The sequence below is a fragment of the Canis lupus genome, chromosome 29 (genome assembly GCF_003254725.2).
Source record: "Canis lupus dingo isolate Sandy chromosome 29, ASM325472v2, whole genome shotgun sequence".
Classification (NCBI taxonomy): domain Eukaryota; kingdom Metazoa; phylum Chordata; class Mammalia; order Carnivora; family Canidae; genus Canis; species Canis lupus.
The window spans coordinates 10,017,227-10,044,056 of NC_064271.1; the positions used below are offsets into that span (position 1 = coordinate 10,017,227).

At 41.7% G+C, this 26,830-nt stretch overlaps 1 protein-coding gene and 1 long non-coding RNA gene across 8 annotated transcripts in view; one reads left to right on the forward strand and one right to left on the reverse strand.

The window, feature by feature from the left end:
• The window catches only part of TOX (thymocyte selection associated high mobility group box), a 299,059-nt gene extending 296,098 nt beyond the window's left edge, over window positions 1-2,961 (reverse strand). The window contains exon 1 of one of the 4 annotated variants that reach the window (XM_035708521.2): window positions 2,577-2,961. In XM_035708521.2, the coding sequence (XP_035564414.1) occupies window positions 2,577-2,678 (102 nt within the window). In that variant the 5' untranslated portion in view covers window positions 2,679-2,961. Of the gene's footprint in view, window positions 1-1,338; window positions 1,514-2,576 lie in introns of those variants that run through there. The other 3 variants (XM_025477802.3, XM_025477801.3, XM_035708523.2) reach the window with 3 other exon arrangements.
• Window positions 2,962-6,441: 3,480 nt separating this feature from the next.
• The window catches only part of LOC112678492 (uncharacterized), an 89,857-nt gene continuing 69,468 nt past the window's right edge, over window positions 6,442-26,830 (forward strand). The window contains exons 1-5 of one of the 4 annotated variants that reach the window (XR_004810619.2): window positions 6,442-8,192; window positions 8,694-8,886; window positions 10,116-10,240; window positions 17,615-17,740; window positions 22,872-23,382. This is a non-coding gene — a long non-coding RNA (uncharacterized LOC112678492). Of the gene's footprint in view, window positions 8,193-8,693; window positions 8,887-10,115; window positions 10,241-17,614; window positions 23,383-26,830 lie in introns of those variants that run through there. The other 3 variants (XR_007407138.1, XR_007407136.1, XR_007407137.1) reach the window with 3 other exon arrangements.

Genomic DNA, 26,830 nt, shown 5'->3' on the forward strand with positions numbered 1-26,830 from the left:
ACTTATGTTTACTAAATGTAGACAGAGATTTCTTATTTCACATCTTCCAAACTTCTGCTCATCTTCCCTATCCCTGTAAATCCACTTGGGTCACTGCAAAAATGAAGGCTACTTGACTACTTTCTAAGCAACTAAAATAGTGAAGCTGGACAGAAATTGTGTACCAGTGCTGATCATGATGGATTAGAAAAAACTAGTGTCTGGGTTTTCTGGGGCCTACCAAACCTACTCAGTGTATTTAATATAATTGGGGATCAGTGACAAATATATTTGATAGACTGCTATACAGAGAAAGGCAGGGGAAGGCGATCTTCCTGAAGCATTTCCATGAAGTCTCTTCCTACTATTAGAAGTATATCATGACTTTGCATCTTTAAAAATCCATTATTCCCTGGATAAGTTAAATAGAAGACTTGCAACTAGTCTATAGAAAGGGTGGCTAATTTGCATTTAAAAAGAACAGTTTGCTCCTCATACACGGGGGGGACTTAAAAGGAACTTCAATGAGCTAGTAAAGAAATTCTGAAGACTTTCTAAATTAATTTATTCAATTCACAGCACAACCCACGAAAATTATTTAAGGCACTTAATTGGAAAATGATTTAATATATTGAAGTAATTCTTGATTTTCCAAAGCATTTAACTTTTAAATTAAATCTGACCCTACTATCACAAGAATGACAAGTGAAATGTGTATCCAAGTCATTACCTTCTTTTTGGAGCCTAAAATCACCGATAAATTTAATAAGATTTGTCCAGTTTCACTGCCAAAATGGTTCTGACTTTTTGGTACTGGTTACTACGCTGGAGGATGTGTTTACTATCCACGATAGGTCTGCTGCTTTATCATTTGTATTAGTACTGGTAACGGTGTTATATGAGCAAAATAGAACGTTACAAGCACAGAATAACTTGCTTGGAAAAGCAAAACAGATTTTGGAATGAAAGCACTAATGCTGCTAACAAATAATGAAACTTCATCACACAAACTTCTCTTGCCAAAGTTACCGGAGCTTTCCAACCTGTTTCTGGCTCAAGAGCTCCCTGTATGATAAAAAGCCTTTCTGCCTTGCAGAAGAAGCCTACGTGTCCTTCGTTTCAGACCTGCCTATCCATCACAGGCATCCAGCACATCCCTTGTACAGAGCTTTGCACTGTGCACAACATCAAGGAGCTTCTGCACGGAGTTGGAGCTGTGGTTCACTTAACTCGCAGAGTGTGTGTGTGTGTGTGTGTGTGTGTGTGTGTGTGTGTGTGTCCCGACTGACCAAGGCTCGGGGCTGCGAGGCGGTGGCGTGGTGGGGAGCCCGGGGGCTGAGGAGGCAGCGCGCTAAATACCTCTGTACCGCGTAAAAGAGCTGTTTGATGATGCCTCGCCGCCAGGCAAATGTTAGGAGTCCCAACGACTCATCCGGTGGAATTCACGGAGGGGCTGACCGGGAACTGCTCGCAGGGGCTACAGGACCGGGCAGGTGGGGCGCGAGCTGGGCGTCCCGACCCCTCGCCCCGCGCCGCGGGGAACGCGGTCCTCCCCGCCGACGCTCCCGGGCCGGGCGGCTCGCCCCCGTCCAACAAGCCCCGCGAGCACGGCCCTGGCCCCGCGGCTGCTCCCGGAGGCCCGGCCCCGCGCGCCCTCCCTCCCGGGGCCGAGAGCTGGAGAGGCGCCGAGACCAACCCCCGCCCCCCTTCGCAGCCCCGGACCGTTGCGTCCACGGGACCGGCGGAGCCCCCGCCCCCGCCCCCGCCCGGGCCACCCGCCCGGCCGGCCGCGCTCGGGTGCCCCGCGGCCTTGGCACCTGGGGTCACCGGGCCGGGGGTGCAGCCCGGCCCGGGACCCTGCTCCGGCCCCGCGGGAGCGCTGGAGCTCCGGGGCTCCGGACGGGAACTCGACGCGCTCGTCCGGCTTCCAACAAACTTGCGGTGACCGCGCGCACCCCCGAGCGGGAGCTGTGCCCGTCCCCGCGCGGCTCCCCCGTGCACCCCGGCCCGCACAGCCGCGTCCCACAGGGCGCGGGAAAACAAAAGGCTTGCGGGGCGATGTTCCCGGCGGGGGTTGGGGGCGGGGGCGTCTCCCCGGTCCCGGCACCCCGACTCCCGGCGGCTCCGCTGGCAACTAACCCCGCTCAGGGAAGCGGTGCCACGGGTCCCCGCAGCCCGGGAGAGGGCGGGAGGGACGAGGGGAAACTAGAAAATAAACTGACTTCTCTTACTCTCTGCCTCCGTTCCCGGACCCCAGACACACCCCCCAAAGTATTCCGTGGGTTTCTCTTAATTTTTTTTTTTAACGCCCCCCGGCAAACCCAGGCAGGGAGCCTTCGTGGCGAACAGCAGGAAGGGAAGGTTCCGAGCAAATCGTGTCACTTTCCGCACGATCGCGGTGTTTGGCAAACCCCCGGAGCTGCTGCACAGTATCTACTACCCCAGCGCACGCAGGGCTGTAGCGGGCTGCGAGCCGAGCGCGCCCGGGACCGGCCTCCGCCGACCGCCCCGGCAGCCGGGCCAGCCCGCCGCCGCCGCCGCCCCCCTCCCGGGATCCAGCAGCAAGAACACGGTGGAAACAAAAGCAGAGCGTTCACCTTGTTGCAATAGTAGGGGTCCAGGCAGGGAGAAGGTCCCAGACAGGGAGCGTCGGGCGCAGCGGCGGGCTGGGCTGGAGGTGGATAGAATCTTACGTCCATTTCACTCTCACATCAAGCAACTCCTTTTCTTTTCCTTTTTTTAAAAAAAGTGTTCAGCAAAACAAGCTTAGACGGAACAGAGAGAGGTGTCTGGACTCAGGAGTAAAAGAAACACCTTCCTTCCCTCACATCCGTTTGTGGTTTGTTTAAGAAGAAGAGGAGAAAAAAAAAAAAAAAAAGAAAAAAAAAAAGAGGGGGGAAAAGCGCTCAACTCTCCCCCAAGCCGCGGCGCGCACCCGTCGGCGCCGAGCGCGCAGCCTGCTCCGCCGCCGCCTCCCGGCCCCGCCGCCGCCGCCGCCGCCGCCGGGCAGGTAACTTCATGCGCTCATTGTCCCCCCGCCCGCCCCCCCATCCCCGCCTCCCGCGCCCCTCGCCGCCCGGCACACGCGCTCGCGCTCGGGCTCTAGGTCCTGGGCGTTTTATTGGAGTCTCTGAGTTGCTCTGCTTTTAGTTTATTTTCTCCACCTTGGAGGCCTGGGATGGGGGGAGGAATGAGGAATGAAGAGGGGGACAGGGCGGGGGGTGGGGGGGTGAACGCCCCGGGCCGGGCGGGGTAGGGTGCGCGGCAGGACGCGGGGCTGCTCGCGGCCCAATGGCTGCAGCTCGGGTCTGGGGGCCGGGGCCGGAGGAGGGAGGAGCGGAGGGGGAGGAGGAGGAGGAGGAGGAGGAGAGCGCGGCCGGGACCGGGCCGGGGCGGCGGGACCCCGCGGAGCCTCCGCCGGGTCCGGGCCGCGCTCCTCCCGGCCGGCGCGTCGCACACAAAGGGGCTGCGGAGCCCCAGCCGCCCGCCGCCCGGGGGCACGGCGGGGAGCGCGCAGCAAGGGGGCGCTGTGGCGCACCCCGCCCCGCAGCCCCGCCCCCGGGCCCGCCCCGGCCCCACCCCGCTCCCGCCGCCCCCTCCGCGGCCGTCCCCACCTCTTTCTCTGCGTTCGCCGCCTCCCCTTTGGTGCCTGTCCCCTCTGGCGTCGCTGCGTCCCCACCCTTCCTCCCAGCCCCTGGTGGCGGTGACTGTGCCACGCGGCGCGGGCCCGGGGCCGTGGCCCGGGGCCCCGCAGGGAGCGCGGATCCTCTGTGCGCCGTAGCGGGCTACTTGGGCTCCCCGGCCCAGGGGCCCGGAAGGACTGCAGGGTGTGCAGGAGCCCCCGAGGCGCCCCCCTTCTGTTGCGCGCTTCCGCCTCCAGCCCTCACCTCGCAAGGATCTGTGACCCACTGGAGGGTTTGCAAAGCTAAGGCAGCCCGAGAGACTCCGCAAAGACCACGGGGGTAAATCAGAGTGTAAATAGGGAAACAGCCCCCCGCACCCTGGATCGGGCTAGAGGGAGAACACGCGGGCTGTTAGCTGCCCCTGAGGGGATTCTTGTGGTTTTGTAATTGGACGCTCTTGGAGAGGCACAGGAGACCCGGAGTCAGCCTCCCCAGGTCCCTGGGAGGAGGAGATCGCCAGTCGTGTTTTCCCGCCTTACCTCTGAAACCCAAGGCGCTTGCAACTCCCCCCCCCCCCCATGGCTGGGGGGCAAAAAATCCGCATATCTTGGCTGTAGTCCAAGAGATTTATCCCTGAGGCTCTGTCCTTGGTGGGAAGTCCAGGCCAGGCCGGAGTGGGTGATAGTTACCTTCCCAGGAGGAAGCAGCCCCACACAGTAGGGCCCAAGACCCTGCAAAGGAGCCTGGAAGTAACTTCATCCATTCCACTTGTTTCTGGTGTTAAGGAGGGCACTAATGACATTTTGGCACCCTACACAACTTTACAGTGCGTGCTGATTGCCAACTGCTCTGTACAACTTTCTCACAGTGATGTTGTTTCCTCTGCAACTGAGAGCACCTGTCAGGTACAATCAGAGGGATCTGGAAGAAAATCTATGAAGAAAGTAAAAGAAATGATAATATCATTGGATGTCTTTACATGGCTTTTTAGGAACCTTTTAGCAAGCATTGCTTCGTACTCTTTGCATCCTTTTCCTCTGAGCCATTGTTTTCTTTCTTCCCTTCATCATTTTTATGAGTAGCAAAAATCTAGCCCTTTCCCCATCTCAAGATTGACATGGTGGAAATTGTGTAGGGAGAGAGAGCAGTGAGAAAATAAGAATTCCTCTCCCCTGGATTCAGAAGAACCTCCATATTTATAGGTCCTTCAAGGCATAAAATAAAATAAGAAACAATTTTTTTTTCCTCTTAATAAAGGTCTTTATAGTAAAATTTAAATGCTTTGTGTTTTATAGTGTCATTGTTCAAAATTCAATGGCAGATGCTAAATGTAGTGGTTTGTACTCCACAATTAAAAAAAAGAAATACCTTTTGAATTTAACTTAAATATTTCCAAGCTTAAGTTTCTATCATCCATTCAGCACTTATCACTAACATATTACAGCAGTTCAAAATTCAATTCTAAAAACTTCCTTAGAATCTGCAAATGAGGGGCGCTTGGGTGGCTCAACAGTTGAGCATCTGCCTTCAGCTCAGGACGTGATCCCAGAGTTTCCATCAAGTCCCGTATGGAGCCTGCTTCTCCTCCCTCTGCCTATGTCTCTGCCTCTCTCTGTGTCTCTCATGAATAAATAAATAAAACTTAAAAAAAAAAAAGAATCTGTAATTGAAGTACTGTTTGATGGCTCCGGGAACATCAAGAAGATGAAAAGTATCAGGACAGGAACAATATCATTCATTATCAACATCTTGACACCTAGGGAAGACAATGATGTCCATACTGTGTTCCATAGACCTACTATACTATTTTCTCTGTCTTGAGGAAAAACCCAAAAGCATGGGAAGTGTGTGACCTTCCATTTAATTTGGGCCTGGTTTCTTCCATGTGCAATCAGTAGAGTCAAAGTGATATGTTTGTGCATGACCTGGTATCAGGGGTGGGAATGTGAGGTTTTGATTTAAAAAGCTCTTGGGGAACCTGGGTGGCTCAGTGGTTGAGCATCTGCCTTTGGCTCAGGTCATGATCCTGGGGTCCGGGGATCTAGTCCTGCACTGGGCTCCCCACAGGGAGCCTGCTTTTCCCTCTGCCTATGTCTCTGCCTCTCTCTGTGTGTCTCTCATGAATAAATAAATAAAATCTAAAAATAAATAAAATAAAATAAAATAAAATAAAATAAAATAAAATAAAATAAAAATAAATAAAGCTCTTGACTCCAATTACTCATACATGGAGAGTAGACCATGAAAGTCAACTTCATGGGGGGTGGGGGTGGTAATGAAAATGGAGTTAATGATCGATCAATCATGCCTACAGAATGAAGTCTCTATAGAGATCCCCAAAGTTCAGGATTCACACAGCTTCTGGGCTGGTGACCATGTGGAGGTCCACAGAGAGTGACTGTCTGGAGAGAGCATGGAAGCTCTATGCCTTTTCCCACATACCTTACCCTATGTTTCCCTTCCATCTGGATCTTCATCTGTATATTTCATCATATCCTTTTATAATAAATAGGTAAACAGTAAGTAAACTATTTTCCTGAGTCTTGTGAGCCCTTCTACTAAATTCATCAAACCCAAGGAGGGGATCATGGGAACTTCTGATTGATAACTGACCAGCCAAAAGCACAGTTAACACCCTGAACTTGCAGTTGGCATCTCAGGTGGTTGGGGCAGTGCCTTAGCCTGCAGGATCTGATGCCATCTCCAGGTAGATACTGTTGGAATTGGGTTAGATTGTAGGACACCCACCTGGTGTGATAGAATTGCTTGAGTTTTTCCTACCTCAGATAGGAATGTGAACTGTTGGTTCAAAAAAAAAAAAAAAAAAAAAGCTCTTAACCCCAATCACTCATACTTTAAGAATAGACCATGCAGATCATCTCAGTGTGATCTGAAAAAAAAATATTCTCTTTATAATGCTCCATCCAAGGCCTATCACATATGGAATGGGAACAGTCTTCCCAAGAAAAACTTGGAGGAAGTTGAATAGCTAAAGCAATGAGGAAATCTTGTTAATTTGGGAGATAAAAATAGTAGAGAGGCGTTATATTATTTTTCAATTTCTAGGACATTCAGCTGTATATCATGGCTAAGTTTACTAATTTATTTGTCCATCCATTCACTTGTATATTATTCAACAAAGACATATAAGCAGAGTAAAGCTCTGTGCTATGTATTGTGTATAGTTTGACATGTAAGAACAAATTACTCAAAATCGTTTCTGTTTTAGATGTGTTACAGTCTTCTAAAGCAGTATTTCTGACTTTGCCTAGTCAGTGGAGTCACCCTAGAAGCTTTGAAAAATACTCATGCCTGGACTCCTCCCCATAGAATTTGATTCAATCCATTTAGAGTAGGGCCTGGGCATAGGAGTTTTTAAAAGCCGTCCATCCAATGGCTTTCAATTTCAGGAAAGATTGGGAACCACTGGTCCAGGAGGAAAGATAACATGCCACAAAGGAATGTTAAAAGCACAAAAATTTTCATCAGTGAATTTCTGGGCTAGGTTGTTATTTTGTGTTGGCTCTCAGAAGGGGGACATAGAGGATCACCACTCTAGGTCCCCGTCATCCACATTGCCCTTACGGAGACTGAGTGTGGCGATTGACTCAGTTATTCTAGCTAAGCAGGAAAAATTGCCCTTAGAGACCCAAATTACAATTTAGTCGTCTGAACTAGGAATTCTCATTACCAAAAAAAAAAAAAAAAAAAAAAAAAGTGTGTCCATGAACAAAACATTTCCTTACTAGTATTGATGTAATAAAGTCGATAGCCACACTTTCTGAAATACCTATTACATCCTGGACCTAGTCATAATTTCTTTACATAATTTCATTTCACTTTCTTATTTAGTATTACAAGTTACATTGGAAACCCTAACCACTAATTACAAAGCACACTTAGCATCTCATTTTGTTCCCTCAACACCACGCATCTTCATTTTAATTACAGTTTCATAATTGTTATGTTTTCAAATTTGCGCTTGTTTCCATTGACCACATTTTATGTTTACTGATTCTTTGCACTGTGGACATAAGTCCTAAATCTTGTAGCAATGTCTCCAAACTGCACACAGACTGTTTTGCATTAGGGAAAATATCCTCTAGACAGTCAGTCCTATCCATGATTTATGAGCATCTTATAAAAATCATTCAACAATGCCAACAACAAAATGGCACTTCTTGAGGGGTATTTTTCGTTAGCCTTTGGAGTTAGTTTTTTTTTTTTTTTTTAAGGATAATAGCCATCTATATATTGACAATGAGGATGAAAGATCTTATAGAGGGATTTATTTTGAAATGCCAAATATTGCAACTAGAATCAAAGCATGCTATATTTTATAACAAAATTAAATCCTCCTCTTAATGTTTAAGGGTGAGCTTTCCAGCAATAGCTGACACCTCAGTCTCTCTTGTAGAAGAAAACCTCATTCTTTTAAAATACCACTCATTTGAACATCTGGTATGAGCCACTGTGTGTTATAAACCATCTTGTTATGCATGTGTTTACAGGTTTACCTTCCTGACGAGATTACCAGCTGGTCTGCTTCCTTACAACTTAACCAACGTTGAGTCCTACATGTCTTAAAAGGTTCTGTAAATATCATCAATGGTTTTGATAGGAAACATTTACATTTTCTCAATTTACCAGTTAGAATTTACTGTTGTCCAGAGGTTTTTTTTTTTTTCTTTAAATAGTTTTCTAAAGTAATTTAAATGTAAAATAGAATGATATGCAATCCATAATGTAATGCAGTGGGAGAACACAGAGTTCTGAAGTTTATTTCCTGGGGAGACTAGTGAGAAATGACTAGATTGTAAGTCTTTCAACCAGAAAATAAAGGATTTCAGAATGATGAGGAAAGTTTGAAGGAAATGATATAGGGTCCACAGATACCTCACATGGTACTAAATGACTCATAAAATGCAGTATTTTTTACATAATATGGGAAGTGTGCCATGCTTGTACATCTTACCATTGAGTATGGGACAGTACTGTGATCTTTAACAATATACAACATTTGCGGCATAATAGCTATAATAGGACTCTTCAGCTATTTTACACAGCAATAATCCAGTCCTCTCTCATCAGGATAAACTGTGAGGACAAATCCTTTCAAAATCAGAATTAGTTCCTTGGAAAAGAGTGAGGCCACAATTATCCCTTAAGTAGGAGCAGCTGCAACATGGGATCGGCCTGGAGCGTGGCGGTGAAGTGTTTCTCCAATGCAATTAAATGGATTTTTTAAATGCAAACTAATATTCTATAAAAAGTCACTTGGAAGGTAAGTAGGTGTGGAATTGATGAGATGAAAGGAACAGTCCTGTCACTTTACCTGAGTTAATATTCCTGCCTTAGTAAATGCTATTTTGGTGAAAATGGACAATCCAGGCTCACACTTTCCCATGAAGTGGGGCCCTGAAAGGGGCCCAGAGTAATACAAAGGAAAGATAATACTGGTTTTCTTGTACACCCTGTGCCTTATTTTGAACTGTGTTCATAGCTGTGTTTTGTTATTGTTGGTTTTCAAAAAGACACGATGAGTCAACAGGAACACTTCAATTTAAAGAGGGAAGGTATCACTTGGGTAGAAACATATAAATAGAACTCACAGGACTTAGTTCAGTCAGTACCTCGTCCAGAGTAAGACAGAAAGGGATGAGAACTTAGTTTTTCACCACAGAGATGATTAAAGGATTGGGAAAATAAGACCTTTAAGAAAGATTAAAGGACCTGAACCGAAGGGGGCATACAGAGAGGGGGTGATGTACTATCTTCAAATTATGTATCTCAAGAGTTCTTTTACAAACAACGAGAGAGAACACCTTCACTGAGGATACGACATAAGAAATTGGATGTAATACTAGAGCATTGAGGATTTAGTCACACAGGGAAAGAATTTTCCCCAGGGATCTTGAATGTATCACCAAAGGAGAGAGCGGGCCCTCCATAGGACTGACTGTAAAATCTCTGCACCCAGTGAAAGTTTATCAGGTCACCAGAGCACCCAGTGACACCCCTCTTCTTGAAATTCTGTACTATCAGGTGGGCAGAGGTTTTGAATTTAGCTCTAATTGTCTAAAGGATTTCTGTGTTCGTACACTTCGGATGGCATAAAATGTTCATCCAGACAGGGAACCAAGGCATCTCGTGCAGTTCTTTAAAAAGTCAAAAAAAAAAAAAAAAAAAAAAAAAAGCTTTCTTTTACATTAGACGTGTTCCTGAATATTTTCAAGAACTTTGGTTCCAAAGAAAAACAGCAAATGTCTGATTTTGCCAGCAAAATTTAAGATGTTGTTAAAACTAGCTTTAAAATTATGTTTTAAAATTAAATACTAAACATTGAAACTCAGAGCTAACTTGGAGTTAAAATACTTAACACATTCTTAGAATGTTACTTTTGTGAAAAGGTACTCTCACTTGATAAAGATGGCCTTATAGGATGATCTCAGAGCCAAAGATGAAAGAGAAGGAATCTTCCCTGCTTTATAATAGTATGTTTTTAATATGTAGCCTTCAATTCACTAATTCAAAAATCAAACATTTTGAAGACAGCAAGAGACTCTTGAGCTCCCACTCAGGCTGATGGTTGCTACTGAGTTCCCACTCATCCCATGAAATCTTCCAGGGCTGATTAGGTAAGTGATTTTTGAACCTCGCCCTGCCCAGTTTCCACACACAGTTCCTGATCTCTGTCCTGATTAGGGACTCACTGCTTCTTCCACTACAAATCCACTTAGGCTTGACCTTTACATAATGCAATTACCTGACTATCCATGGATTACTTTAATGTTTCCATTTTGTTCCTAATGGGGCTCCAATATGCCTGTCTGTATTAATGTATTTGATGCTGATTAGAAGCTCCTAGAGGGAAGAGATGGCATCTCTCTGAAGAGGACTGATGGCCCCAAATAGCATCAATTCCTTAAACAGTCCTCTTTGCAAGAAGACAAATTAACTTGGCATATTTTTTCGTGGTCTCAGAAGGAGTTAATTTAGGAAGCTACTGGTAAAAATTCATGATATCATAGTATGTAAACACTTCCACTTCACTGTGACAGGTTGGGAAGAGTTACAGTAGTATTGCCTTCTCTATGTGCCTCAGCTGTATTATTATGGTCAAATATCATTTTTAATTAAGGACACCATTATTAAAGGCCCTCTCTATATTAGGTGTCTTACATAACAATATATGCTGGTTGTTGTTGCTTCTCCGCCCCTACTCCCTTGGCTGCTTTACTCATTTATGTTTTCCGTGTGGCCTCTATATGCATTTATAACTTCCAGAACAAGAATTTATCAGGGAATGAATGGAAATAATAGCATTTAATCAGAGGGAAGAGTATTAACAAAGTCAAAGAGGCTTTTAAAGACAAAGAAAAGTTTGAGAACAACCAGGACAAGCAATTGGGTATTTGGTGTAGTTTTTGAGAAGCGAAGGTGAGGGTAGGGGAAGGATGGAGGGACAGTGAGGAGACATAGAGATCAAGTTTAGATCACCAAAACTATCTGAGAGCTGCAACTTTATCTTGAAGAGGTAGGTGGAAGAGTCTTGAAAGGCTTTGATATAGGACTTGACTTTGATACCTTTGTATTATAATATTTTATGGACAATGAGATTTTCTTTTTTTAAGATTTTATTATTTATTCATGAGAGACACAAAGAGAGGGGCAGAGACATAGGCAGAAGTAGAAGCAGACTTTTTGCAGGGAGCATAATGTGGGACTCAATCTCAGGACCCTCGAGATCACAACCTGAGCTGAAGGTAGATGCTCAACCACTGAGCCACCCAGATGCCCCTACAATGAGATTTTCAGGTACTATTTCCAATACAGTAAGGTTTTCATAAGTAACCATAAGAATTTGTTACTAAAGAGAGACCAGGTCCTCCTTTGTCTGAGTTATTAATCTGCCCTTTCAGTGGCTATAATATAGAAATATACCCAGGAAAATATTAAACTGCACAATGAGATCCTCTATGACCTACCTCTCTTTCTCTCTCTCTCTCTCTCTCTCTCTCTCTCTCTCTCTCTCTCTCCAGCCTCATGTTTTCTCAACCTGAGAATATCTAACCTTTCAGACCTAACCTCTCCATCTTAAATTACAGCAAATACCAAACTGCTTGGGCAAGACCACAGCCCCTCAGTCTCAACTCCGAAATTCCAAAGGCTCTGAAAAGTCGAAGTTGCTTCATTATACATCTAGCAGCAAAATCTAGAGGCAACGTCTAATCCAAACTGACAAGAGGCTCTTTATAGAATGTATTGATTTACTCACTGAAAATGCACATATTTTGCTGCAGAAATAGAACTATGTTTGATTATGGGGTGCTACCCCAACTCCTGCATCAGGGCAGGTTTAATATACAATATAAGTGTATATACACATAGGTAATACAGATAAGCAGATAAATAGATAGGTTATACACTATATAAGCTTTCAAAGATTGTATAATTCTAAACACATTTAAAACACACATACACGCACATTTTTGCCCATTGGGTCTCAGATAATGGATTATGGACATGCACTCTTAGTAACTTAAACTCATCAGATTTCTTTTGAAACAATCCATCAAGGAGCAATTTACCTATGATAAAATCCACCCAACTGAAATCCATAATTTGATGAGTTTTGAGAAATTTGTGAACCGCTACCACAATCACATACAGAACATCTCCATCAGTTCAGAAAGTTCTCTTGTGGCCCTTTGTAGTCAGTTCTTTCCCCCAACCCCCAGACCCCAGAGACCCTTGACCTGATTTTTGTCACAGTAGTTTTATTTTTCCAAAATATACAAATGGAATCTTTGACTATGGGGTCTTTTATGTCTGATGTCTTTCTCTGAGCATAATGTGTATTAAATTCATCCACATTGTTAAGTCTATTAGTATCTTGCTTCTTTTTATTACTAAGTGAATAATTCCATTGTGAATGTGACAGTTTTGTTTACCCACACGATGGACATGTGGTTTCCTTCTAGTTTTAACTATAATGAATAGAGCTGCTACAAAACTCCAAGTACAGATACTTGTATAAATGTATGTTTTTATTTTCTTTGGGTAGATATCTAGGAATGTCAAAGTTTGCATACCAAATGCATATTTCGATTTATAAGAAATTGCCAAACTGATTTCAGAAGTGACTGTACCCTATTTCATTCCTACTAATAAGGTATAAAAGTTTTGAGTGCCCCAAATCCCTGTCAACACTTGGCGTTGTCAATCTTTTTTTTTTTTAAAGATTTTATTTATTTATTTATTCATGAGAGACACGCAGAGAGAAGCAGAGACATAGGCAGAGGGAGAAGCAGGCTCCCTGCAAGGAACCCCATGTGGGACTCGATCTTGGATTCCTGGAGATCACACCCTGAGTCAAAGGCAGACGCTCAACTGCTGAGCCACCCAGGAATCCTGCATTGTCAATCTTTTTAAGGTTACTCATTCCAGTAGTTTGTAATTATATACAAATTTTTTAAATTTATATTTTGCTAATGACTAATGATCTTTTCATACATTTGCCACTAGTATATCTTCTTTGATAAGAGTCTGCTAAAAGCTTTTGCCTTTGTAAGATCAGGCTGTTTGTCCATTTACTACTGAGTTTATAAGTTCTTTATATAGTCTGGATATAAGTCCTTTATCAGAGTCTATAAAAAAAGTAGTAAGTAAGTTTAGAAAGGTTGTAGGATACCAGGTCAGTATGAAAGAAATTCTATTTCTCTATGCAACCAGCAAACAATTGGACATTTTTAAGAAAGATTTTATTTATTTATTTGAGAGAGAGACAGAGTATGGGGGCAGGCAGAGAGAGAGAGGGACAAGCAGAGTCCCTGGTGAGCAGAGAGCCAATATAGGGCTCCATCCCAGGATCCTGAGATCACGACCTGACTGAAGTCAGATGCTTAGCCAACTGAGCCACCCAGGTACCCCAACAGTGGGACATTTAAAAAATTATTTATAATAACATCAAAAATATGAAATTCTTAGGCATAAAACCCACAAAATATATAAAACCTGTGCACTAAAAATTGCAAAAACAGTGCTGAGTGACATTAAAGCAGCCCTAAAGAAATAGAAATCTATACCATGTTCAGGGTACAAAGGCCTTAATATTAAGGTATCATTTTGCTTGAAATAATCTATAGATTCAGTGAAATCCCAATAAAATTTTTAGGCTTTTTTGTTGTTGTCGAAAGTAAGAGGATTACTTTAACATTTTTATGGAAATTCACAGGACCAAAACAATTTTGGGAAAGAATACAGTTGGAAAAAATCATACCACTTAATTTTAAGACGGTAAAGCTACAATAGTGAAGACCACATGATATTGGCATAAGAATAGGCATATAAATCAATTGAACAAAACAGAAGTCTGGAAATAGATCCATAAATACATAGTTAATTGGTTTTCAACAAAAGTGACAAGGTAATTCAATGGGAAAATGATTATTTTTCAACAAATTCTGCTGGAACAATTAGATACCCTAATGCAGAAATAGACTCTTATTTCACATCATATGCAGAAGGTAACTCTAAACAGAGCATAGACCTAAATTTTAACAGCTAAAACTATAAAAATAATACAAGAAAATATAGGATATAATCATGACTTGAATTACACAAAGCTTCTTTTAGGACACAAAATGCAATTTGATAAATTGAATTTTAGAAAAATTAAAATCTTGCTTTTCAGAAGAAATTGTTAATGAAATGAAAATGCATTCCACAGGCTGAGAGAAAATGACAAATGACTTGTGATCCTTATGTTTTTAATATTCGTCTGCCTTTGTTCCCACTATTCTCTCTACCCAGCATCCCAGTCTCCTTGGTATCTGCAGGCTGAGCTTCTATATCTCTTTTAGATTCAGATCAGGCATTGGGTCATATTCTCTTCAGGATGGCATTGCAGACTCTCCAGCTGGCACATTCCAGGCTGGTCATAATATCTATTACACTCTACCTTCCCAGTAAATTTACGTGTCTGTTTTCTATAATAAATAATTAGCTCCCTGAGGTCAAAGACAATATTTGTTAGGTTTTGTTGGGTTCTTGGTCAACTTTTCCATGTCCTGAACCCCTTTTCTCTAAACAAAACAACTTTTGACATTGCCCCCACTTCCAGATACAGCTTTATCTCTTTCCACCCTATTGTTACTAAACTTAAAATGATTCCCTATATCTTCTTCTTCACCTTTTCATTTATTCTTCAACCCACAGCAACCTGGATTTATGTTTCTGAAATATTTTTTACTGAAACAATTCTAAGACTCCCATTGAATGTATATGTGTCCATTTCACTGGACACTTTATTTCTCACATTTCTTGACTTTCTTGAGGCTTGAAAAATTGGCTCCTTGGTAGATTGTGAAGTCTTTAAGTGAAGGGATCCTGCCTTTTGTCTTTGTGGATAGACTAAGGGGGGAACATCCGTATGAAGAGAACAAACAGGTAGACAAAGCAGCATGATAAGAAACAGAGACATAAGAGAAATCAAGGGAACATGGAGCCCTACATTCCAGGGAATGAATGTTCCAGAAGGGAATGGTAGATATTCATTTCTCATTCAATCCATCATCCATGCAACAAATACTACTTGAGTGCTCACTATCTGCCAGACACAGTGCTGGATTCCAAGCCCATAAATGATTTTCAACACCCTCTTCTGGATGATTATCTCCTTCCATAGCTCCTAATACAACTTTTCTTCTAATTTCTGTCAAATACAGGTCCCTTTCCTATTTTCTCACTCCCAGGTGTCCATTTCCAACTCTCTACCAGCTATATCTGGCTGTATTTCTTCAGTCACCCAAACTCATAATACATAAATCTCAGGGCACCTGGGTGGCTCACTCAGTTCAGTGTCTGCCTTCAGCTCAGGTCATGACCCCAGTGTCTTGGGACCGAGCCCTGCATCAGGCTCCATGCTCAGTGGGGAGTCTGCTTCTTCCTCTCCCTCAGTCTGCTTCTCCCTCTCCCTCTCCTTCTCCCTTATCCCTCTCCCACCCTCAGCTCATGCTCCCTCTTGCTATTTTTCTCTCTCAGACAAATAAATAAAATCTGTAAAAGAATATACACATAAATCTTGATAAAGGCATACACATATAAATAGCTTTCTCCTGGAATACATATCTCAGTTATACTCAATCCCAGTTAACAGTAGGTCTCATCCTTTGTCATTTTTCATCTGGACTATTGCTCTTACCGGATCTCTTACGCATACTTCTTACCTACAATTCAGCATCTACACACCCACCATGCTGTCAACCTAGCAGACTAGGAGCACACCATTCCCCTGCTTGAACACCACCCGTAGCTTTTCTGATACCCAGACACATCAAACCATTTGCTCTCCAGCAATTAGCTACTTGTGCTTGTCTTAATTTCAAGCGTTTGCACCTACTGTTCCCTCAGTCTAGAAAGAACATGCTCACTACCCCATAAGCACATGTAGCTCCTGTTACGTTCAAGACTCAAATCAAATATTCAGTAAAGCTGTGCTAAGCCCTCCTTCCCCACCACAGTCACACTGTGTATTCCTTCATTACTGTGCTGTAATGATTTGTTTATAAGCTCTTCTTCTCCTATTCTAGATTATATCTCAATCACCTTTGTACTTGTAACATCTGGTTTAAAGACGAGTACAAAAAGCTCGTTTTGAAAGGGCAAGTTTTTTCTGATTTTGATGTGACCAGCTTCTATTAGATGGTATTCGGGAAGAGTGTCATATATTTTATGGTGAATACAGTAGTTTTTTAAAAAAAGATTTAGCCACTTCCTTAAGCAGTGGTTTATCTCTCCCTCAGAGAAAACCAAAATGAGTTTTTTAATAAAATGATTGAAAAGGTACACTGAATCTTCAATTTAATTATTTCAATTCCTGCAAAAAAGGTCTTTCAGAGAGGCTGCCTCTTGGTAAAATGTGATAAAGTTCCAACACATTCTTAAAAATTGTAAATTAATTTATAAATTTCCATTCAAAGTTTAATCTGCTATTTTCACACAAGAAAACTCATAATGTTGCTTCCTATTGATTTAGTATCTTTGCATCTAGAGTTTAAGCCAGTATTTCATCTCTTTCTGGAAGCTTCCAGAGGCACTTGGTGCATATCAGCGAATGTTGCTGCTTTTATTGCTTTTGGAGTTAAGTAAGGACTCCACACCCAGCATTCCAGATCCTGCTTTGATTTCTAGTCTTATTTCTCTCAATGTTTGTGTATCTACCAGAGCAGATGACTTCATATTCTTTGAGAACGCCTTTTTTTCTAGCGTCTATGTGTTTGTTCCTAGGCAACACCCTGCTCTGCCTTCTACTTCCTCCTGCCACCATCACTACCCTCTCTCTTTCTGAAACTGCTCCTGTTCCCTCCTGCCCGATCTGGGCTTTCTCCACTCTCCTTCCCCAAACAATTATTGGTGATTCTTTCATCGGACTTCTCACATTTTACCTCGTGCTACAATTATATATACATTATCCTCTTATCCTTTCTTCTCAATAAGCTGTTGGGGCAGTACTACCATGGCCTGTTCATCTCTGAGGCTTTGCCATGCCAAGCACAATTTCTGAAACATAACAAGCACTCGGTAATTATTTGTTTAGTTGAATTGAGTTCAAATAAATCTAAACAGCTTTCTCTTCACTGTGTGTTGACAAAATAATTCTAACAAGTTCATAATCACAGGAAGCAGCAGAGCCAGGATTTGAACAGGGCAGTTTCCTGCACTTTACGTCTCAGTCTTTTGTTGCCTCTCCAGTAAACAGAGTATGCACTGCAAGTCTATTGGTCCAGTTGTATAGTTCAGCTCTAATTACTAAAACCTAAAAATTGTCCTAGTAAGACTGAAAATTTCTCCTTAACAGTGTGTGTGTGTGTGTGTGGGGGGGGGGGACAGATTTTATTCTTTCTATGACATTAGTTTGAAAGAGTGGAAACATGCCTATTAAAGAGCATTCCTTTAATAAATATATTATGATTTCATCATCTGTTGTCCATCTGAATTTTTTTTTTCAGGATCTATAGATGCAGATGTGGAGACACATAGATGTAATGACATTTACTGTACACTGTTGGACAGAGCATCCCTGATTTGAAGACCTAGACTCCTGAGCACTGAACAACGGCTCCAAGGTGGCAAAGGTGTGTTTAAAGCCAAGGATGTGGCGTTTGTAATAGACCTGGCTTCATGCTCAGTGGTTTATTCAGGATCTTTGGGCTTCAAGAAGTTGGAAGAAGTAAAGGAACTGCAAAATATCTTTTTCATCTCAGTGTTGGGACTTGAAAATCCAACAAGGGAGTCTAAAAAATAACACTAACTTAAAATGTCCCCACATAAAGTAACCACTTGTTCTAATTGAAAGCCCAGTTGTATTCAATTTTAGAATGTGAGGAAGAGTTGGCTGAAGCGATGGTGAGGCATTGAATGTCCTTCTGCATTTGGGGATACATTTGAAATCTTTTTCCTTCATGCCTGGGCTTTTTTTTTTTTTTTGAGGGGGAATGGGAATGGCAGATAGTCTCTTTCTGCAATGTCTCTTGATGGCTGTCAAAAGTCTCCTGAGCTGCCTGCGATTCTTCCTTCTTTGAAGTTGAGTTGACTCTTGCCATGGGAGTTTCAAGGCCATGTGCAGCTCTCCACCATCTTGGCTGAGAACTCCCTTTTAATACAGCAGCTCTTCTGTTAAGAATATCTTAAGTAGGGGTGCCTGGGTGGCTCATCAGTTAAGCGTCTGCCTTTGGCTCAGGTAATGATCCCAGGGTCCAGGTCATGATCCCAGGGTCCTTGGATCAAGCCCCATGTGGCACTCCCTCCTCAGTGAGGAGTCTGCTTCTCCCTCTCCCTCTGCCCCTCCCCCTGCTTGTTCTCTCTCTCGCTCTCTGTCAAATAAATAAATACAATCTTTTTTTTTTTTTTAAAGAATATCTTAAGTAGGTATTCTACTTTATAGGCAGTGTTTTAAATTTCCTTTCTAAAATATTTTGAGAATGTGAGGTCCTGGCAAGATGTAGAGACTACAAATCAGATTAAATGATTCCCATTGCCAAGTGATCAGACAGGAAAAGAATTGTACAGAGAGGAAAACTGTCGACCTTGTTGGCCGCTTCTTTGTTGGCTGCCTTCTGACGGGTCCAGTTCCAACGGGCATCAGTGCTTGCTCCGTGGCCGTTTGGAGGAATGTTGGTCTCCTGCTACAGGCCAAGAAAGATCACATCGAGACAACTTCAGCAAGGAAGTTTGCCCTTAGATTTGGTCTATGGGCCCCAAATAAAGGTAGGTCTAAGGTTTCGTTTATCTGGATAATTAAATGAGCCTGGAGGAATATACTAGAGAAAAGTTCTTTTGCCCCTTCTTCTTTAGATGACGCTGTTTGGCTTTGCTCTCCTTACCTTGAAACTACCCCAATGCAAGCAACAATTTCTGCCAAGGGAGTAGAAAAAAATGCTTCTAGACATCTTGGCTGGTATGTGCTTTCTGGTGGGGGAGACCACAGTGTGGGGATTATGAACCCTTGTTCTGGGATCTGCCATCCTTGGTCTACACACAAGTTGTGCTATCTGCCAAGCTTCGGGGGGGGGGGGGTAGGTCCATCTTTTGACACTCTGTTTCCCTATCTGTACAACAAGGATGCTAATAAAAATACAAATATACTTTTTGTTGGGGAGATTGACAAAGCTTGTAAGATAATAGTTCTGGTGTATATTGAGCCCTTAGCATAGGCACTGATTGAAACTCCTTATATATATTATCCCACTTAGCTTCTTACCCCATGAGGTAGGCTGTATTATTAATCTCAATTCATCAGAGAAGAGAGAGGTAAAGTCACCAAGTAGGGAAGCCCCAGAGTAGGAAAGTGCTAGCCAGGATTCCTGCGCAGGTAGGGCGCCTCTGCACACGCACCCTCCTCAATATGGGAAGCTGCTTTCTCATAGGCATGGCCAAATATGACTCTCGGTGTCTTCAGAGCACATGGACATGTGAGCACTTAATACCCTGGCTGGTCCTGAGCTGTGCCACAAGGCCCAGGGTGTCATTCTGAATTGGTGAGGGACGCCCAGGAGGCTCAGTGGTTGAGCGTCTGCCTTCAGCCCAGGGAGTGATCCTGGGTTCCTGGGATCAAGTCCCACATCGGGCTCCCTGCATGGAACCTGCTTCTCCCTCTGCCTACGTTTCTGCTTCTCTCTCTGTGTGTCTCTCATGAATAAATAAATAAATTAATTAATTAATAAAAAAAAAAAGAATTGGCGACAGCTGACAGTTCATCACTTGCCTGGGGAGGAGATGGAGCCCAGATGCCAGCCCAGATGTCAGGGGCCCTGCCACCTTGCTGAACCTGCTCTGCTCTGAGCTTTTCCTCGAAGCCTTAAGGAAAGATTAATTTTCTTTCCATCTCTCTCTTGCCTACTATTTCCACACCTCACCCCCACCTGCTACTCTTAAACATCAACAGTCAAACAAAGAAAGGAATACGTGTAAGGCTGCTATTTCAGAAACTGTGGGCGGGAGGCTTTCATAAACAGGTCTCATGGACTAGGTAGACATGCTTTTTTGGTTCACCTCATGTTTCAAGATGCTCCATGAATGCTCTCTTTGTAAACTCTTTCTTCTCCTTCTTGTCCCAGCTTGAGTCTTTGTTCTTTCATGATGTCTTAATATGCTGCTTGTATTCTGCATGTTTATGTACCTGTCTCAACTAACCAAGAGACTATAATCTTCCTGAGGACAGGAGATTCTGACTTGCTTATCATGCTCTATCCCACAACAATCAGCATAGTATGAATGGAAGCTCACAAAGAAAGAGAAAAATGTAAAGCATCTATAAATCAAAGTGTTCCCATAAACCAAGTCAAAATACAAATGATAGCTCGGGAGAAAAATCTTTGCAACTTATACAACAGAGTGTCGTTATCCATAACACGCAGATTCCTTCACATTAGAAATAAAGGGAACAAGATGATTTTAAAGATAGATAAATGGCACAAATAGTGAACTTACAGAAGGAAAAATGCAAATAAGCAAATAGTAACATGTGAAAAAAAATTCTATATTCTTCACTTGAAACTGAGAAAATGTAAATGAAAAATCACTGCTTTTAAAAAAAATATAGGCAAAAACTTAAAAAGATTTATTTGCAGCCAAAAAAAAAAGTGGAATGGGAGGAGGTTTATGTACAATGGGGAATGTGAAGGAGTTTGAAAGCATATAATTTATGTGCAATTATGTAGAGTGTATTTGTCTCCTAGGGCTGCCATAACAAAGTACCACAGCCTGGAGGGCTTAAACAGCAGAAGTTTATTTTCTCCCAGTTCTGGAGACTAAGAATCTGAAATCAAGGTGTCAGCAGGATTGGCTTCTTCTGCGGCCTCTCTCCTTGGCTTATAAATGCCTCCTTCTCCCTGTGTCTGCACGTGGCATTCCTTCTGTGCATGTCTTTGGCCAAATTCCCCTCCTCATAAGGGCGCCAATCATATTGCATTAGGGCCTACTCAAATGACCTCATTTTACTTTAATTGGAGATAGACATAGGACTCACATTTTGAGACTGCTTTAGGATTTCAACATATGAATTTGGAGGGGGGGAGGAACACAACACTGTCCTAACATGTATATGTGTAACTGACATAGATAAACAGATAGATACTTGATAAATAGATGTGTGTTTCACAAACAAACTAGGATAAGCTCTAAATTGTTAACACTGTTTACCTCTAGAGTTGGGATGGGATAGGAAGGGAGCATTTGCTTATTTTTACAATTTTAAAAGATCTGGCATTATGCAAGATTTGTTCCCTTTTGAATCTTACAGCATTTTCAAATAATAATAGAAATATCACATACAGAAAATATATCATCAGAAACACAAGCTAAGTAAATGTTCATCAGCATTGTTCCTAGTCCTGAGCACATAAGAAAACTACATTTCCCAGCTTCCCTTGTACTTTGATGGAGGCTATATGACAGAGTTTTGGCCAAAGGAGTATCAGTGGAAGGAAATAAGACACTCCAAGCCTTGGCCATTTTCATCAATAGGGAAATGCTTAAGTAATGATGCATTAATTTATTAAACCTTATATAGATATTAAGGGAATGATCTAGCTATATATATGTCCCAGAAGATCCTTATCAATAAAGTTATTTATGTAATAGATTTGGAGGTAAATATAGCATAATTTATTATTATTGAAATTATATTGTAGGAGATGATAAACTTAAGGTAAAATTGGGAGGTATAATATATGCAACTTTATAGTAGACAATTGTTATCATTTTGGTAGATGAATTTCAAAAATAGCCCTAATTCTTTATTCTTCTGTTATCCATCCCCTTTGAAACACAACTTTGCAAGTTTTCCCATCAGGAGGTGGAGTCCCTCTCCCTATTTCTTAAGTCTGGATGGATAATGGAATTTGCTTGGACACTAGAAAACGGCAGAGACTCCAGCATGCTAGTTTCAAGCTTAGGACTTGAGAGGTTTGCATATACCTATTCTCCTCCTTTTCCTCCTCCTCCTCCTCCTCCTCCTTCTTCCTCTTGAGCTGTGCTCTTACCATGAGAGCAAGCTCAAGCTAGCATGCTGGAGGAGACCAGTCAAGATCAGCAAAGCTGACTACAGATGGACAGAAAAAACCAGCTGAAAACAGTTCATTGCCTCGCCACTCTGTAGATTTCTCCCTTCTTTCTTTCTTTCCCTCCCTCTCTTTCTTCTCTTTTTTTTTCTTTTTTTGTAAAAAAGATTTATTTATTTGAGAGGGGGAGAGGCAGAGGGAGAGGGAGAGAGAGAACCTTTTGCAGGTTCCACACCTAGCACAGAGTCCAACATGGGGCTCAATCTCACGACTCTGAGATCATGACCTGAGCCAAAATTAAGAGTCAGACACTTATTCAATTGAGCCACCCAGGCACCCCTCTCTCCCCTTTTCAATAAAGATACATCTTTCTTTAAAATTTCCAAAATGATGTCCTCAATAGCCCATCTCATCTACCAGGATTAGGCCTGCAGCAACGTAGATTATACAAAACACTTCTTAGTTCTGGCAACCTACAATGCTAAGAGACCCTTCATGAAGCCCATGCACCTAGAAAATAGTGTAAAATTTTTCATAATAAAACAAAAATTATTCTCTCAATAAAAGAGCTGCTTGATACACAGTCTACTTTTCCCCTGCATTAGATTTTACCTAGTTGTATTATTTCAAATGGAAAAATATATATTTCTCTTTTGTCCTCTGGTGCAAATGAGATGCATACACATGTTTTTATTCTCGCCTGCAGCATCCATGGTCAACTGACCCTCTGTCTCTGGATATCAAGGGAATGAAGAGATGTAAAGCTTTTTTATCTGGGATTTAAAAAAAGCATCTTGGTGGAGATTTCACAGAATTTCATTGAGATATCCACATGAGTGGCCCTTATTAAGATGAGAAATTGTTATGGATAATAATATAAGAACAAGACAAATGATTGTTCCAAGGGATGTTTCACATGAAAAGAATATTTTTAGAAGGAAAGAGTTAATTTCATAAGAATGTGATTTATAAAACTAAGAGAAAAGCCAATGGTTTTAGTATCATTGTATTAAATTGTAATAGTTTGTTAAATAATATCTCAGAATTCCTTTAGGTGACAATTAGCAGATCTCTTCCCAGAGATAATGGAAACAAGCAGTGGGTTTGAGCAAGATGTTGGTACAGAAAATAGACATGTTGAATGGTTTCAAAATACCCCTGGGGTGGAAGAACAATATTAGCTGTAAAATAGCCAAATTAAAAATCATTTAAAGTCAGATTTCAATATGGTATTTTCCTTCTCAATAGAAAGCATGAAATTATATTAAGCCTCATTTTGATTATTCAAAACAGTGAAATAAGGATCTTTGCTTTTATACAGCAGTGGGTTTGCTGAGCAGAAGCCTTCATTTGCCGCTACATTTCCTTGCATCATTACATAATTGTTCCCTTGTATGCCAGTTATTCCATGGGTATTGAAGTATGTTGGGCTGTTGAGCTAATCCTTAGTTCTAACACAGTGTTATGCTTAGAGGAAGATTCACCAATATTTTGAGTAAAGAACAAAGCTTCAAACAGGATAATTAAAATCACCTGATATGCTTACAAGGGAATTGGTTAAACATATAGTACATCCAGTTAGTGTCTAACCTCATGAGTAATCAGGAAGCGCACATTAAATCACCGAACAGACAGCACTTTTCACCTATCACATACTGCAGTGAATTGCAAATTGCTACAACCTTTCTAGAAAGCAATTTGGTAAAATCCATCAAGAGCCCTAAAAGAGTTCATACCCTTTGTCAGGATAATAACACATCCAAGAATCTATTCTAAGGAAATAATCAAAGATACAAAGATTTTCTTATACAAGGATATTAGTTGTGGCACTGTTTAGAACTGTAAAAACAGTAAGATTTGTGAAATCTTAATGTCTGAAAATAGAAATTAGCTAAATTATCTACATTTCTATGCTTAAATGCTGTGAAGCCAATATAATCACATGCTTGAGGAACACATAATGACATGCAGAGAAGTTCAAGTTTTATATTGTGTGTGTGTGTGTGTGTGTGCATGCATATGTGTGAGAGAGAAAAAGATTGAGAAAGAGAGAGAAGTAGGGGAGAGAGAGAGGAAATAGGGAAGAGGGAGAGAGAGAGAGTAATGTTTAGAAAACTTCTTGTATAATAAAAAAAAGAGTGCATCTGTATAATATATATGAGCAAAAATATTTTTTAAAGTAATTTTCTAAAGCTTTGTTTACTTATTTATGAGAGAGAGAGAGTGTTTGTGTGAGTGAGTGGGAGAAAGGGCAGAGGGAGAGGGAAAGAGAGAATTCCATCAGACTCTGTGTTGATTGCAGAGCCTAATGCCGAGCGCAGTCTCAGGACCCATGAGATCATGACCTGAGCTGAAACCAGGAGTCTGATGTTTAACTGACTGAGCCACCCAGGTACTCCATAAGCAGATTTTTAATAAATGATGGAGCAAGAATTAAATTTTGCTATAGTGCAATCAAAATTAAAAAATAATAAAATTACAGAAAAATTAAATTCTGTAGAAAGGATAAGAGAGGGAGAAACTATATAGTAAATAAGCAGAAGCATTAATGTTTCATTTGAGGGTGGCTTGAGTGGATTTATGTGTAGGGGTAGGAAATAAACCAGGGCTAAAAGTCAAATTGGAGAAGTTCACCTACAGAGAATTGCTAAAGGACTCTCCAGCCCCACAGCCCCATAGAAAGCAAAAACACTCTCTAGAGAGATGGTGGGTATATTTCTTGTCTTTGACTCTGGGTAAAGAAGAAAAAGAATGAATGAGAAAAAAAAAAACTACTTAGAGAAGGGTATAAACTGTGCTTTGCACTTACTTGGGGTTAAGGCCTGAATTTACATTATAATTGGGTATCCAAACTATCAAGATAGAAACTGAGTTGAAGTGTAATATGTTGGTAATGACCTCAGAGCTCTATGTTTTCATGCCTTCTCTTCATCCTATTGGTGAGGGAGAGTTTCCTGCTCTAGGGACATGAGTATGGCTGAATATGGCCACCCAACGCTGGACAGAGAAGAGGGATGGCAATTTATTAATCATATACACTCCCAGCCTAGGGGAAGGTGGATACTGTGTCATACCAGGTCACACTGTTGCACTTGCAAACAGAGTGGAAAACAAGGGCTGTGAGTGTCAATCTCTGTAGTATTAAGAGGCTAGAGTGACTTCTGATTCCTGAGGGAGGATGTGATTGGCCTGTTTGCATAATCATGTAACCTGGCGAGAAACTAAAACTTGCTATTCAGAGATAAACAGGCACTGTGCGTGGTCTCCATGATAAGTAAGGTTGTTTGGTGGGAAGGCCTTACCCAAAGGAGTAGAGTAGGGAAGGAGAGTTGTGCTTAGGCCATTTGAGGCCCTCCAGGTTTCAGATGTCAAGGCAGCACTTAATAATGAATCTTAATCTCAGGCCTTAACCAAACCCAAAGGAAGCAAAAGTAAATCTTCTCTGGAGAAATGCAGTTAACCAATCACAGGGAATTCCCATAGCTGACATTCCAGGAAGTATCTCTAGACATAGGAGAATCCAAGCTATCTGAGTGAAAGTCATATTAAAGAAAAATCCATAGGATCAGATATTTAATCGCCAGATGTTAGAATTAGCTGATAAAAATAAAGTAATATGTTTAACAAGTCTTTTAAAAAAGATAGTATAAAAGTATGACTAAAAAGAGAAATTACCAGAATCCTAGAGATTAGGTAGATAAAGTAACAGAGACCCTAGAAATGAAATTAGAAACTGAAAGAGCAGCAGCCCGGGTGGCTCAGCGGTTTAGCACTGCTTTCAGCCCAGGGTGTGATCCTGGAGACCTGGGATTGAGTTCCACGTTGGGCTCCCGGCATGGAGCCTGCTTCTCCCTCTGCCTGTGTCTGTGCTTCTCTCTCTCTCTGTGTCTCTCATGAATAAGTGGGTAAAATCTTTTTCTAAAAAAAAAAAAAATAAAGAAAAAAAAGAAACTGAAAGAGCTAATCAGTGAATTAGAAATAGTTGTAGAAAAAAATTAGCAAACTGGAAAAACTATCTGAAAAAAAATAAGACATGAAGAGACTTGTATGATAGAATGAAATGCTTTAACAAAGTCTAGTCAATGTTGCAGGATATAACAGAAAGAATGAGGAAGCAGAAATATTTGAATGTATAAATGTGGAAAGACACATTTCCTAAGTGAATCTCTGATCCAGGAAATTTAATAAGTCATAAGCAAGAAAAAAAGGATTAAAACAAACAAAAAGTGTTCAACACAAGCCAGACAGAATTCTAAACAATATGTGTGTGTGTATATATATATATATATATATATATATATATATATACTTTATCCTCACAACATACGAGCTAATTGAGGCACAGAAACCTTAAATAAAATGCCCAAGTTTTCATAATGGGGAATTTATAAGAGCAATTTGGGTCCTGAGTTCATGCTCTTAGCCACTATACGATACCGCCTTTCGAAGAGATGCTCAAGTAAGTACATCATAATGACATAACAAAACACCAAAAGCAATGCCATCTTAAAAACAATCAGAGGGAAAAGCCAGATAACTTACGAAAAAAAGTTGATTAAACAGAGAACTGGCTTCTTTCTTGACTCAAAAGACATAGAGTGGCTGAATGTATAAAACAAGATTCATCCAAATGCTGCCTATAAAAGACACACTTTAGATGTCAGG